The sequence below is a fragment of the Egretta garzetta genome, unplaced genomic scaffold (genome assembly GCF_000687185.1).
Source record: "Egretta garzetta isolate BGI_Z169 unplaced genomic scaffold, ASM68718v1 scaffold76, whole genome shotgun sequence".
NCBI lineage: Eukaryota > Metazoa > Chordata > Aves > Pelecaniformes > Ardeidae > Egretta > Egretta garzetta.
Window position 1 is genome coordinate 551,761 of NW_009259859.1, and position 16,630 is coordinate 568,390.

At 36.9% G+C, this 16,630-nt stretch overlaps 1 protein-coding gene across 1 annotated transcript in view; it reads right to left on the reverse strand.

Moving 5' to 3' along the window:
• The window catches only part of LOC104127349 (DNA primase subunit 2), a 124,580-nt gene that overhangs the window by 1,016 nt on the left and 106,934 nt on the right, over positions 1–16,630 (reverse strand). The window contains exon 13 of the mRNA XM_009640014.2: positions 5,429–5,497. Within this exon, the coding sequence (XP_009638309.2) occupies positions 5,429–5,497 (69 nt within the window). The remainder of the gene's footprint in view (positions 1–5,428; positions 5,498–16,630) is intronic.

The following is a 16,630-nucleotide window of genomic DNA, read 5'->3' on the forward strand; positions in this document are numbered from 1 at the left end:
GGCAGCAGGCTAAGACAAGAAGCCCAAAAGATCAAGCTTATCTCTGCTCCATCAGTGCCAACATCAGCACCTTGACACTACATGGACAACCAATACCAAAAAGCATTTAGTCTTCAATGGAAAAGAATAGAGAAAACTAGCATAAGGTGCAGCATATTTTTTATTACTCCTTTCTACTTAGCAGACGCATTCTTTCAGCTCTGTAATTATTTGATAAATTAACATTGAATTGGTGCTCATCACATATTTCAAAGCAACAAAGCTTTCAATTTTAAAAGTAAACTGTTCTGACATATTCACCATAAAACTATTATAACCCTTCAATCTCTTTTTGAGGGCTCACAAGATGGAAATGCTTACTTTAAAAGCTGCTTCCACCTCATATTCAGGCAATCTGCACCTTTTATCTGCCCGTCAGTTCATGCAAATACTAAGAACGATTTGAGAAAAATACTGCTGTTAAAGAATGTTAGAAAACTCCCCAAACCTGGGATACAATAAGCCAAGGAAAACTAAGAGCCTTATAGAGGTAATTTTCTGTTCCCACTATTTTCCCTTTTTCCCAGAGAGGTGGGGCTAACTCACCTATAACAGGTAGCTTTGCACACATGCAGCATCTCATAAGGGCACAAACTGTGGCTGAGTTAATATGCCAAAACCCATCAGTTTAAATTTCAGCCACTTGTGAAAAATCATAAAGCAGAGAATCAGTGTGCACTTTAAGCAGAACCCTGATTCAATGCATTACCACCACCTAGCTTAGCTCCACCAGAAAATGGTGACGGGTGTAACAAAACCTAATGCAGACACAAAGACAACATTAGCAACTGTAGTGACCTTGCTTGAAAAATCTAAAAAAATAAGTGACAGGCCTCGCACGCTAATTTGGCACTCAAAATAAAAGGCACAAAGGGAAAAAACCCAAACCAAACCAATAAAAAAACCCAACCTGAAGCCACCACCGAATTTCATTTCAGTCTTATCTGGATGAGTTTCATCCAGCCAGTTTTTATCCACGCACTAATTTCCATTATGTGGGAACTAAATTACTTCTTGACATCAAAAAGGCTTAAAAAGAAGCGATACAGTGAAAAGCTGGCTTTCCTAGAAGTAGCTTGTAATTAGTTCTATTTTTTTTTAACCTTCAAATCTCAGTTTTCTTCAGACCAATTTAAGATTCACTTTGTAACTCTTCATTTCGTTCTAAACTCTTCTCTCCCCAATAAATTGGAATAAGCTGTAGAGGCAGCTCACTGCGTGAACGGAGCATGTTTTCAGAGATGACTGACAGTATCTGGCTAAAAGCTATTTGCAAGTTGCTAGTTAGAACTGTAGTATGACTCCATGTACCCCTTTTTAATTAAAAGAATTCTGCCCATTCATTTTATCACCTTTTTTTGAGAGCCTGAAGAGAGAAAGGGGAAATTTTGTTTGTCATCATCTTAATTTCTTATATAGCAATACGCAAACAATTCTGTTCTGTGTAATTTTCAACAAGGTTCTCCGAATAAAAATATTCTGCTCTGGTTGGAAATACAGACAAAATTTGATCACAAAAATGGAGGTGAAGCATACAGAAATTTCCCAGCTTTTTTATGTTAGACTGCTCGTGTTACTTTATAGAAGTTTTACAATGCTTTTAGGTAATACAGATCAGAGTACATCAATTTCAAAAGCTGCATCATTAATTTACCTCTAAGTTACCTGAAGCTTACTACCAGAAATAGAGAAACTAGATTTCTCTAAAAGCTTTATCCATTCACACCTGTAAATCCATCTGGAATCCACTATGCCCAAAGAAGAATGTATTTTCCGTGCAGTCAAAAATTTAAGCTTATAACATGTATTGATCCCAGTGAAAAGGCCCATCACTTCAGACAGAACTGTTTATTCCATCTAGTAGATGATACTAACACAAGACTTTTTTTGGATTCAACACATTTTGCACGTACCGGCCTTCATACAAACTCTAGCTTTGTATTTCTGCTACAGCAAATATTGTTTTGAAAAACCTGAAACAATCATTTTGTAGCTGTAGTATCTTTGGGTTTTAACCAAGAACTTTTAAAATGACAGCTGATAATGCTACAGCTGAGATTACAGAAAAACCACGTGGAGCAATCATGGGGCTACAGTAATTTATATCAATTAACCATCTCTCTCTAAAAAAAAAAAAAAGCCCAGTGTTCTTGCGATTTGTTCACAAAGAACTACGAAAAATGGGTTCTGTATATGTTTTAAAATAAACTATTCAAAAGTGATTCTTCTGTACCAGAAAGGTTGCTATGTGTCACATTCCATTTACTTCTTAAAAATACACAAGGACTGTAAAATATCAGTACACAGGGATAAAATAGAGATAAATATTAATATACAAATAATCAGCCATGACAGCTGTAACTGCAACAAGTATCTAATACAGCAATATTCACACAAAAACATTAACATCACTAGTTCCTTTGGAATATAACTTACTAACACAGGCATTAGCCATCTAGGCTTTCTTATTTATGAATAATGCTTGGGCTCTTAAAACAGTAGATTTATACAGTGGATTTATACACAATCAGATTTCAAAGCAACAACTGTTTCTACAGGCAAGCTGTCACCAGAATATTTATTTAACCTACTAGTAGTTCACAGCTGATATCATCAATCTCTTTTACTTGACTGCATGTAAGTAGCCAAGAACTCCAAACTGTTGGTCTGGAAATATTTTTCTCTACTTTGAGTTGCCATCCAATTCTATCAACTGAAGTAAAATAAAATCTTGATGCTATTGAGACCATGAAAGGCACTCTACCTTACTGTAACTATTTACTTTGGGTTATGGTTACGCCGCTTACATTTTCAGGGTGTGCCATTTCCACTTTACCTAAATTGCCTTGTGTCCTCATTTTAGTACAAAAAAAAAACTTATCTAAAAGGGATAATCAACATTAAATAGCTTATTAGGAACTCAAGTACAAATATTAGAACTTCAAACAGTTATGATGCTTCCCATATGGCTTAAAATCCAAATTTGACCATCAAGAAAGATACTTTAGTATTTCAGTCATGTTTGATTGAATGCTTACCCTAGTTACCATATAAACAGAGTTTATTCTTGATTCTTATTAAAATACGATAATGTTTGAAAATATCTACCCTACAGGCCATTCAGTCATACTTCCATCAAGTGAAAACACCTTCTTTTCTTCACATATATAGGACAGCCTGTCTTGATCAAATTATAGTTTTACTATTTATAAAATAACTTTCCCCAAAAGGCGTATCCCCTGATATTCCAGAACTTGAAAAATATGGTAAAAACCATTAATGGTTTTTAGGTAGCACTTTCCTTTTCCACACTTACTGAAAGACTTAACAAATTTCATATGCATACATTTCCTTAACACATTAGTTCCTGCCTGAATGCACTGGACCACCCAAATGATGGCTACTTTTGTTCTACGGTTGTGACACAGTGAAATGGAAGTTCAGAAGAGGTTTAGCATTAAAATTTCTAAGCCCACTTTACATGGAATATGCAGAGAAGCAGCTTTCAGGTAACCTGTGCTATTTGAACCAGCAGCGCTGAGGTGCAAAGTCACCTTTACCCCCCCCAAAAAGGGTAGTTCTAGACATTCTCACTCTAGTCCAGCTGGATTTTTTAGCACAGTCTTAGTGCCAAGCACTAGACTACTGAAGCCAACAGCAAAGCTGCTGCCAGCATGAGCGTAAGATGCAGTAGAAACTTGAAGAGGATGATAAGGAGGAAATGCAAAGAGAGTCCTTGAGTAGATGTAGTGTACAATTGACCCTGTGAACCTAGAAAATTACGATAATCTTAAACAAGTCTCTGCTACAAAGTCATTCATAGTAGATCTAACCCACATATGCACTGTAACTCTCAAGAATTATAGTAACACTAACAGTTCTGTCCAACATAGATCAAACACCTTCTTGGCAAAATTTTTACATAACTGAAGCTGAAATTCTCCATGTGAGCCTGTCCATTATTTCTAGGAAAATTTTACTTAAGATTGTTCACCTATTTGCAGAAACAATAACAATCAATGTTAAGCTGATTGATTCTTCAGAAATTTCTTCACTGGAATGCTCTGCTAGCGTTATACAGGAAAGCAAGGGTTTGACTGTCTGATTAAGGTGTCCCCAGCTTCAGAGACACATCTTTTGACCATTCCATTAAAAAAACCCCAAAACATTAATAAAGCCTATAGCAATAGGACAGAAAAATCACACCGAGCAGGCTGGTAACAAGTTTAGCAGATAAATTCTCTAAAAAAGTTGCCCTCATAAGCACGTTTCATTCAAACTACAGAAAGTGCTTGTCTGTGCATTCTGCTTTCTCTCACTGAAGTAAGAGACTTATCAACAGCAAAGCAGAAAGATGACTCCGTGCAAGCAAAGACAGATATTTGTATTACGAAAAGACTGTAAAAATTATGCTCTTGTGGAATTTGCCATAGAAGAATGGAAAGACACTTTTCCTAAAATACAACAAATCTTTGGCGCTGTGCTGATTTATCCTTTGCTGAATGTTGACCTTGGGGTCTATAGTCATCTTGTGAAAATATTTCTACTGCCTTAGCCTTACACAGGGCATGTATTATCTAAATTTCAAATTATATATACTTTTGAATTTCCTGTTTTATAATTTTCTAAGACTGTAAGACAAAGTCCTCCTTTCAAATTACAGCTGCCAAAACAACACTGGATATGGGTTCAGAGCATACCATAACTACACATTCACACGATTGCTGGAAATTTATGGAGACAAACACTTCCATTTAAATCAAGTGTGAAAACCAGCGAGAACAGCAAGGTTGTTCCATATTCGTATGTTTGCAAGGCATGTTTCAATTTTTTGAGCTGTGGAGAGAACAAGAAGCTTACGATTAAGCAAACGGGAAAGCTCTGAGAACATTCATCTTGATGTAAAAACTAATCACACATGACCAAAGACATGAAAAAATATCAAGGGAAAATTAACACTATTAACTATGTAAGTACTGGAAGAGTAGAGTTTTAGTGAAACTAGTTAGACACATTTTGTTTAATTTTTAAGATATATCTCAAAATACCAAACTTGCATAATTGTTTAAAAAAAATTGTTTATAAATGGGATATTGAAAACATTAAATGGCTTGAAATAGACAAAATTCAACTATATTGCTATTTTCAGGAAGAAAGTATAACCTTTTACTATATCTTGTAATCTTCAGGGTATTAATAAAATCAATATATAAATGCAGAAAATGACAAAAGAATATTTGAAATTATTGAAATTACAACCAACAAAGCAAGACAGCTAATGATGGATATGAAAACTGCAAACAGTCTCTGGACTTCACGCATGACTTCCAGGCTTACCACAAGACAAAGATGGTGATTAGAGTATTAACAAAAATTAGCAGCTACTTACATCGTGCGTCAACTCAAAATACTTCTGACAGGCCAACTGGTAATGCATGCCCTTCACCAATTCCAGGATCTATACAGAGGGAGAAAAATGTAACAGATTCAGAAGTAGCAGACGTATGCCTTGTTGATACTTACCATGACAAGGTACTTCACAACAGCCTTGTATAATAGCTCATGGAAATCTGCAGCACATGACATCTTTGACATGTGTGTATCCTACTAATAACTGACAACATTTAGACATACTATGGTTCTTTAAAAATACCCCGGCTCCATTAAAAACAAGATAAAACCACAGGAAGATATGCCTGGTCTTTAAAATGTAATTTCAATACTCTTAACTTCAAGAATAAGTTGAATTTGTATTTTGGTAATATAACTGTGACAGTTATTGTCAAACTATCATATTGCAACATCTCTTCCATAATTGTAGACATAAATCTAGTAATTCAAGTGGTTGAAGCATGAAGCAATCAAGGACACAATTTGTATTTTTATTTTCCACATTACCAGTTCATGCAGATGCAGAATAAAATACTACTGTGCTCCCATCGAGAAAATTTAATGCAAATCCTTTAGACAAGTATCTGTGAGAAGGGAATGCTTTTACCTTCAATCAGATTTGTCCTTTTTGAAATGAAGTTATTTCTAGTCAAGCTCAGCAGAATATGTGAGTCAATAGCCTGTTTTGAACACCTATTAGGGAAATCATGCCATCTTCTGTAAATACAATTTGCTTCCCAATTCTACTTCAGGTAATCTCTTCTGTGATGCATAAAGTCCCATTCTTATCACCAGAATGCAATGCCAGCTGAAATTTTTTAAAGTTTCATCACCTCCTCCCTCCTTTATATAATCAAAATGTATGCTCTCGCTGCTTATCAAACAGAGAAAATTGCTGGAATTAAGAGATAGCCTCAGTGGAAGGAAAAATAGTTTTCAAGAAATGTTAATTTCAAGCCCCTTTCCCAAGGTTGACCTTTGTGTCAAACACAGCAATACACTCCAGCTTAAATCCCTGCTGTACTCATTATTGGATACTGCCTTGTATTTATTGACAGATGTATAAATAAATTACATTTGCTGAATGGATAAAAACAGCAACACACTGCCAAGAAAGTACTTAGCTGCATTGTTTCTCTGTAATAGCCCAAGTGATTACATTTCTATCCCTCTTGCCACCTCCTGTTAAATCTTCTGTAAAAGATCAAGGCCAAGGCCAACTAGGCAATAAAATCTGAAATCTGGCACTATCTGTGTACACATATTTGGGTTTTTTACCTCCCCCCTCTCTTGAAATTGACTGAAAAAATTAGTGTCCCATTAAGTAGTTATGGATTGAAGAAAACTCGTCTATTTGAAACACATCAATCACATACTGCCTTACGTTTTCTCCTGTTCCTTACAATAAAATCTATGCCATACAAAAGCGCTATTCTCTATTTTTAAGTGAATGCTAACCACATTGCATGTATGTACTTTTTAAAAAAGTATCTTTCACATAATATGGAGTAATGAACAGAAAACCTACGTGTCTGTTGGTTACTTGAAAGAAACATTCATAAACTTCTGTAGCATTCAGAATTTTCTAACCTGAATTTTCCAGCTGAAATAAGTCAACTAATTTAACCTAGTTTATAAACACTTCACGTTTTCTCAAAATTACTCTTCATTTGATCAAATTACACCTAATATAAATTATATAAATAAAAAGTTCTCTAAATTCAGGTGTAATGGATTTTAAGTCTCAGAGCTTTAAGTGAGCAAACAAAAACTTAAGCATGGACAAATTCTAAGTAAAACCCCCAAAAGTTTAAAAGCATCAACGGTCTCTTGCAATTTAAGAGAACTTTTTGAAAAAGCTGATCAGTTAAAAGGCAAGTAGTCATTCTGCAGTGTAACTTTTGAATCGCAGACCACAGTTATAGGTGCTTTTTGTATCAATGATGCTGTTATCCAACTATCCTCAAAAATGGAAAAGACAAGGATTATCAAAGCTAGCTTTTGATTTTCTAACTCACAATGATTCACAGGATGCAAGATCAAGCTGCTATTGTCTTCTCTGACAGTTCAGCGGAAAAATGGTAACTTCAAGTGACAGATATCAGGAAAGGGATCGCTGACTGACACAGTCACAGATGATGACAGAATATATAGGCACTTACAAATAAATCCCAGTTTTGTAAAACAGATTAATCTGAGCAAACTATTCTGAAACCACGCCCATTTAAACCCTTGACCCATCCTGGGGAAAACCTTCACGCACCTGTAAGGTCGAGAAGGAGACTTCTTGAATCAATACTGCCGAGATATGAAAGCTACAATGGTCATGTTATCAGAGCTGGCCTTGAGGGACTTTAAATTCTTAAAAGAGCAACCATGTTATTTTGCAGCAGCTTGATTTTTATTGCCCAGCTACACTGTGGTTTCACCAAGGAACTACTGTCCCACTCCCTCTAGACTCCTCCTCAGATCTCTCAGAGGCTGGTGTCAGGTCACCACACAGATTTTTCTGCTGCACTACTATGAAGGCACATATCTTGGAGAACAGCTGTTACAAGAACCTCTACCAGCATTCTCCAGTAAAGTTTGTTAACAAGTTCTTCACAGCACTGCTTTTCCCTGACATTGACAGAGTGTTCCATAGAACAGAGAGCCCAGCAGAACAGACCAGAGGTTTTCATCCAGTTGGTTAAACTTATTAATGTACATGAATGCACTGGTAGTCCTCATCTTACTCCTGCTCCTCTACCCTCTCCATCACATCACCTCCCCAACTTCAACTCAGAAATTAGACATGCAGAGATGACAAGCCATACCATTCCTAAACGTTGATTAGACTGTGGTTGGGTAGAAAAGCCGGACCAACATTTGTGGCTCATGCAGGCAACAGCAGTTATAACTCAGCTCCTACCCATTCTGAGAGGCAGCCAGATGGCAGCCAAACTAGCGCACGTTAACTTTGAACTGGCCACATCACTGGGAAGCAGATTCACCTTCTGCATAATATGATGGGGTTGAGGAATAAGGGCCACATTAAACATATCCAAGGAAGAGCAGGTTTAGTAGATTAACTGGCTTTAATAGGGAACAAGTTGCTAAGAGACAAAAAAAGGCTAAAAATTGCAATAGAATGGAGTCTACCTAGCTAGAAAGAAGTCTTCGTGTGAGACTAACAATCTTCTCTTTAAACAATACAGAATTACAATTCAGAATAAATATTATCTCTCCTACTACATTTGTGCACATAACGAAAGCAAGCTTGCAGCTGTTTTTCACTAGTGTTACCCAGAAATAGACCTCCACTCAAAACTACCTTAATTCACATCAGCAATCTTTTGCCGCTACATGTATTAAGACATTTACACTAAATTGCTTTATTTGCAAGTAAAGGTACATACCCAGGGACTCTTTTTGTTAGTTCTTATGTGCCTTTTCTTTTGCTGCCATCTGTAACTTGCTTTTCTGGTGTTGCTTTATGGACTACTAATGAGGTGTCGTGGTTTAACCCGGCAGGCAGCTGAACACCACGCAGCCATTCGCTCACTCCCCTCCTCCCCAGTGGGATGGGGGAGAGAGTTGGAAAAAACCCAAAACAAAACCCGTGGGTTGAGATGAAGACAGTTTAATAAAATATCAGAGAAAAATAACACCACCACAAGTGATACACAGTGCACTTGCTCACCACTCAGTGACCAATGCCCAGCTCGTCCCCAAGCAGCGATCGCTGCCCCCCAGCCAACTCCCCCCAGTTTCTATACTGAGCAGGACGTCATATGGTATGGAACAGCCCTGTGGCCAGTTGGGGTCAGCTGTCCTGGTTGTGCTCCCTCCCAGCTTCTTGTGCACCTGGCAGAGCAAGGGAAGCTGAGAAGTCTTTGGTCAGTCTAAGCACTACCCAGCAACAACTAAAACATCAGTGAGTTATCAACATCATTCTAGTACTGAATCCAAACCACAGCACTATGCCAGCTACTAGGAAGAAAATTAATGCTATCCCAGCCAAAACCAGGACACGAGGTTAAGCAGATGTTTGGCAGCTGTATGCAGCCACCTGCTTTATAGATCCTCAGCATTCAAAGCTAAGATGTTGCGTTACAGGATAGTTTGGGCTCTGTAATTATCCACTGTCATTTTCACTTACTCTAAGTTAGCTTGTTTTATTTGAACACTGCAGAATTTAATTATATTTTCAAAATTAAAATCTTTCCACTGTAGATTCAGTTAAGTACGACTAATTTCTGACTTTATTTCAAAGGTGACGGAAGTTATGATTGGGTGCAACTGTCGGAGTGTATCTGAACACATTCCAGTTTTCTTCAGTTTCAAGACAGTTCTTCTGTTTCAAGTTCAAGTTCATGCCCTTTGCTTCCTGGTCAGCACAGGCATCTGTCCTTTTTGTTGCTTTTGGATATTCCCTTTATATTTTAAACTGATTTTCAAGGTTTCATGTTTATAAAGTACACACGTATAGTACAATTTTCACAGATTTAAGCTGTTTTCCCTCAGGGACTCACAGGCTAGAAAATCATTGTCACAGCTTTGCCAGAGCTCCAGCTCCTTTTATACTCGTTGACTTGTCTTTTGTAGTGAAGACTGCTTGATCGCACGGTGTTCAGCTTTGTATGTGGTAATATTTAGGGCACCACAGCAGATCAATTTCTCTCCTGCAATTTGCATCACAACTGACAAAAGGCAAAACCTAATTGTATTCTAGCATGCTTTATAAAGGTATAAAAGAAAGAGGCAGTCATGATCCAGAATAAGGTAGTTTATTAATGTCCCTTAAAAATACCTATATTTTTTCCTCCATTTTTAATGTATAGGCTTTCTAGCCTCAAGTTCTTATCTTATGTGTGTCAGTAAGGAACTCATTAAATACTTACTGAAAGAGTAAGTGAATGTCTGAATGAAAAGACAGTAGGTTGCTAGTTGGTTTTGTTTGCTTGGTCGTGGGCTATTTTTCAAAGTTTTATACAGTCATCTGTTGAAACTCAATGGTGTGAACATCAAACACAAGAAGAGTTAGTGCACCTGACCACTCAATTTCTTTGATTTCACATAGGTTTAAAATAATGCTATAAAAACTTATATTTTATAATTAGAATCTTTTTTCTTATTTTTCAGTGACACATTTTCATTTAACTGACAAAACCTGCATGAGTTTACAGCCACCTATTTTAAAAGACAGTGATGCCCGGTTTTAGATCTGATATATAATCCACATTCCTCTGTTACAATGCTGAGTCAAAGCCTGGACTGTTATCAACTATGAAAGTAAGCATTTGAAATACTTAAAATAAAAAAAAAAGTTACAAAATAAAAAAAAAGAGAAGTATTTGCTTCATGTACATTTTAAGTTCGCCGTATAACAGTTTCAAAACCAAGCTGAAACATTTTTATTTCATATGTTCATTCCTTGTTTTCTGGTTTTCTCATCCTGAACTGTGTGTTATCTCTTTGACCTTTTTTTGTGTGCTTTTTTCCTTCTTTCTCTTCTGAATAAAAATTTCATGAGTAGTTTAATATACCATAAATTGCAGCTGCTCAAGTGTGAAGACACAGCCCCTAATTCTGTCCACCCATCCCTGCCATCTGAAAATGAACCTCATTCCTCCTCACCCTCCCCAGGTAAGCTTATAGTTGGATTTTTTTTTTTAATCTATTTTACCAGCATAAGAAAGGGAATGGAAACTCAACAGGCAGGGGCAAACAGAGCAGAACTGCATTCCACACCAGCAGGGCCCATTTAGGCTAATTAAATGGAATTCATGGAACTAAAGTCTAAGATTTGACTGATGAATTTAAATACTTCTAAATTGGACACACTGAAGTGAATGTCATTCATCTCTTTAACATTTTAACTCTACTTTTCATATTATTTGTTCTAAAAGGCACATTTGACTGAGTACTGGCACAGGTTGCCCAGAGAGGTTGTGGAATCTCCATCCTTGGAGACAGTTCAAAACCCATCTGGGCACAGTCCCACGCACCCGGCTCTCGATGACCTTTTCTGAGCAGGGGAGTGAGACAAGATAACCTCAAGAGGTACCTTCCAACCTCAACCATACTGTGATTCAATAACAAACAGTCTCAATAGCACCCACCGTACAGTTCTGTTACGCCCTTTTGGTGGTTAGAATATCAAATCCAGACTTTAAGAAACATATTTTCTAGGTCAGCCATCTACCTTATGTACTTTCAACTGTGTTCTATGTATAATAAAAATCTGTGCACATGCTGTAAAAGTCTTCTGCATTCTTCTAGTTTTCTATTATCAAACAGGTTGGCTGCGCTTCTCTCCATGTTTCTGCATCTGTCTTGCATTCTCTCAAGTTTTCTTTTCCTATGCTGTTTGGTTTTGGTTTTTTTTTTTCCACTGTCACAAGCCCATTCACCAGTCACTAAGCAACATTTACACGTTTTTTCTTATCAGTACTTAAATCAGATTTTTGATCAGTCCGCACTTATTTAGTCACATACAGCTTTTTTAACATTAGAATCTCACCTGACAATAACCAGATATAAATTCATATTTCTAATACTTGTTTCCACTTACCAGCAATAAACTGAAAATTTAGTAGTCTGAAATACTGTAAATCAATTTTTTTAAATTCTTAGTTTTAAGCCATGTCATGTAAAGATGTCATGTCATCTTAAGACCACAGCACCAATGAACACACTAAAAAAGTCACTGGGGTTGACAGATCATAGAATCATTTAGGGTGGAAAAGACTTTTAAGATCATCAAGCCCAACCATTAACCTAACCCTGCCATCCCACCACTAAACCATGGCCCTAAGCACCTCGTCTACGTCTTTTAAATACCTCCAGGGCTGGGGATTCGACCACTCCCCTGAGCAGCCCATTCCAATGCTTAACAACCAACCCTTCCAGTGAAGACGTTTTTCTTAATGTCCAACCTAAACCTGCCCTGGCACAACTTGAGGCCATTTCCCCTCATCCTATCGCCCATTACTGGGGAGAAGAGACCAACACCCACCTCACTACAGCCTCCTGTCAGGCAGTTGTAGAGGGCAAATAAGGTCTCCTCTCAGCCTCCTCTTCTCCAGGCTGAACAACCCCAGTTCCCTCAGCTGGTCCTCATAAGGGGACATTACATCAGAGTGATCAGAAAAGAAGGCTTAGTATTGGCTGGTTAAATTTGTAATTTTATCAGTTCAGCTTATAGGTAAAAGTAGTCCTAGTGAAATCAATAAGCATGTTTGTGCTTGAAAAATAACCCAAATACAAGACAATTAAACAAGGCACACATTTTAGCTGAGAAACCATAGAAGTGTAGTGCCAAAATATAGGGTCTAGAGAGTAAGTCAGAAAAAGTACAATCTCAGATAAAATGGGGAAGACATACCCCTAATATACAACTATTATTCTCAAAATAATGGAAAGGCTGAATGCTGTCTCCTATCGATAAATGTTTCCCATCTACAGAAAATATGTGGAAACTTTCAACACACAAATCTAGACCAGAGTGCCACAAAAATTTATTTTCACTATGAAGTTTCCTTGAATAATCTTACTTTTGAGACTTTTACACTGTCCACTTCAAAAGATTTAATAATTTTAAAGCATTTACGGGTTTTGATGTAGTAAAGACAATTAACTATCTGAGAGATTTTGGACAGTGAACAAGAGGTCTTAGCCACCAGTTGAAAAATCTGAATGATGTACCATTTCTGGATTCAAGGTCTAATGCTTCTAAAAAATTCTTGGCAGCAATTGTGTAAGGGTACCCTGTTTTACAATTTGTTTTAACTAGTTAATTTGTAGTGGGATTCTTTCCCCAGTAAAAGGTCACAAAATCTGTGTTCTAAGTAAAAATGTGAATTTGATGAAAATAGGTAAATTAATAAATATGAAATGCCATATGATATCTTCATCAATTAAATACTTATTATAGCCACAAGTCAAAAAAGACAAGACTTAAAATTGGAATTACTGAAAGAAATTTTAAGGAACCTTGATGTACCAAATTTCACTGTAATAATAAAATGGGTATCACATAAGGTTTGTCTATATCGTGAATATCAATTGTTCTTTTATTTTTGTTTGGTTTATATATTTCCACAATAAATACTGACTTAATAAAAGATCTCTTATTTGATCACTTAATAAAAGACATCTTTCTTAAACAGTACTTGCTCTTATTTAATCAGAATGTACAAAAGCACTACTATGAAGATGACTGATGTTATGGCAAAATTCTTTAGCTGCAAGGGAAAATATTTTTTACAGCCATCAATGATCTAAAATTTTTCTAATGTTAGATCATCAGAAGGGAGAGTGATTGGAATTTTTTTTTTTCTTCACTGTGCTGGGTTTCCAGGGTGGTGGTGGTATTTACTGGTTTGGGAGTTTTTTGGTTGGTGTTTTGTTGTTGTGGGTTTTTTTTCATTAATGGAAACACATAGCCATATCCGAGGACTAGACAGATTGACTTATTTATTTTCATTTCTATGATGACTCTCCAGTCCCCCAAAACACTATATTTGTTAGAGAACATTGGCCAAAGTTCAATGACTCAATCAAACCCTTTAATTTAATCCAATTATGGGAAAAAGCAGTTTTTTAAATTAAGAGAACTGTACTGGAAAGAATATTCTTTCTTCTGAAGTTATCTACCGTTCATTTACATAAACATTTTTCCCTAAAGAAAAAATGATAATCGGAGCAAAAGCAAAAAGGATGAGCCTAGACCTTCTATTTCTCCTGACTGTAGAACCAGAACTTTTTACTACCTTTTGCTTTTGCTACTGTGATAGAAATGAATTGGGAAAAAGGTAATTTATCCAACAAAGCTTTCAGAAACAAATATAGATATTTTGAAATAACTCTAATTCGAAGACTATCATACCTATTTTTCTATTTGAGATACGTAGGCAACACATTACAGTGCATTTAGAACAGCACCACAACAGATATGCTTATCTTAACATATGCTTTAATTTTTATATTCTTCGAATTGATTTGCTATAGTCAAACCTGGATTCATAAAAATTTTGCCTGATTAGTAATATACTGAAGACAGAAATGAAATGTGATCCAAAATATACTATAAATTCAATTGCTATACAATCGCACATTCACACGTTAGATACTAAGCTAACCATATTATTTCTCCAAGAAGCATTTTTAAAACAAACAAAAAAAGCTACTATCACAAATAAAGAAATAGCTTAACCCAAGGAAAACGTAAAACAAACACAAGTTAAATAATTCAGTTCTTAGAATAAACAGGATTATCTCTTTCTGCTTCAGGCTATATAATAACTAGGCAAGACCTGGAAGTTCATCTGCTATATTACCTGGGGAAGATGACTTCAGGAGACAATCTCAGACAAGAAACAGCCTTGGAAAATCTGGACTGGGATAGCTGTCTGGATCTAGATGCTTCACAGCAAGCAGATTTCAACATATTCAAACGTTCTGATCACTTCTTTCATTACTGGCTGTACTACAAAATGACTGCAATGAAAGCAGTCCAATGCTCAGATTGATTACCGAAGTCATGTGAGCTCTGGCAGTATTTACTTTGCACCATCATCCCAAGGTCCAGCTTTCCTTTTCACACCTAACCAGTGCATGGAAAGCCCTTTAGAAAAGCACTGGGAGGATGCAGTTTGCTTCCACCACAGAGCAGCCAAATGGTTTATCTGTATGGGAAAAAAATAAATCAGAAACTTCCTGGTCTTATGAACCTAAAAGGAAAAGGTATACTCCTTACCTCAAGAGTATGAAGGACAGCTCTAGAAACAGAAGACTGAGAACAGCACTGGAAAACCAACCATCTTGGGTAAAAACCACAACCATATGGGTTGGACACTAGCCCACATTCTGGCTCATCTAATAGCCATGAGGAACAAGCTTCATAACCAAGAAAGGGGCTTGTTCATGGGCCTGAAGGGAAGACATGCAAGTACTCTAAAACAACAGATTAAAATCCCAGTGGGGGACCAATTCATGAGTACGTAGCTCAATCAAAAATAAACCTTTGGAAAACTATGCATCATTCACATAAAAACACACAGGTCTCATAAATTAAAATTTTTTGGCAGAGAAGGCCAGTACTTGAGAAGCTAAAGAAAAGCCCCACATTCTTCAAATCCAAGAAATATCCCAAAATAAGCAAGATAAAAACACACAAAAAGATTGACAGTAACATTAATAGAAGTATTCTGACAGTATCAGATTGAAGTACACACTCCTGCTGTTGAAGAAAACCCAAGCCCTTGACCAGAGAAGAATGTAGTTTACCACAGAGAACAAACTACCATCTACACTGGAAAACTGCCATGATTTTTGTCCTGATAGACAGTACAAAGATCATTGAAGAGAAACACATAAAATACCAAAAAGCATTGCCCTAGGACAACCCCCCAGATTCTCATCAGCAAAAAAAATAAAATAAAAAGTCCTCAAGATTAGTTTGTCAGCAGAACCTTGATGAGTATTAAAAAATGTTGTGAACAGATGGAAAGAAAACACCCTCAGACAGTAATAGTTCTGATCCAGATCACTGTGTATGAACTGGAGATAATAAAGGTTCAACAGACAGCTATGAAAAATAAGACTCCCCCAAACAAGAAACACAAGCCTCCAGGCACTGCTGATAAAGACATGCGCTAAGTCTCCATCAAACTCGGACTTGAGTATCTGTATTCACACTTGCACAAATTAAAGTTAACACAACAGCTCTGTTTCATTTTGGGTACAAAGTGGCCACCAACGTAAAATCCTCTGTGCAAGGCCTGAGCTACCATGGCTTCTCCAGCCCCCCTGGCTAGGACAGTATCAACATCCTGACTGATGCTTCTGGAAGACCTGATAAGCTTCCAGTCAACTTCTGTTTCAGAATGAGAATTTAGTCTCAGTAGGGAACAGAAATTATTTGCCTTTCAAACCCTTAAAGTGAAATTTATAGCTTAGGAGAGAAGTATTTATTATTGCTCATCTGAAGAAAGAAGTGTGATATCCTCCACTCACAAATACCATTTGCCCAGAAGAGTGCCCTGGAGAGGGCTGGAGAAGTGGGCCTGTGTGAACCTCATGAGGTTCAACAAGGCCAAGTGCAAGGTCCTGCACTTGGGTCGGGGTAACCCCCAGTATCAGTACAGGCTGGGGAAAGAAAGGATCGAGAGCAGCCCTGCAGAGAGGGACTTGGGGGTGCTGGTGGATGAAAGGC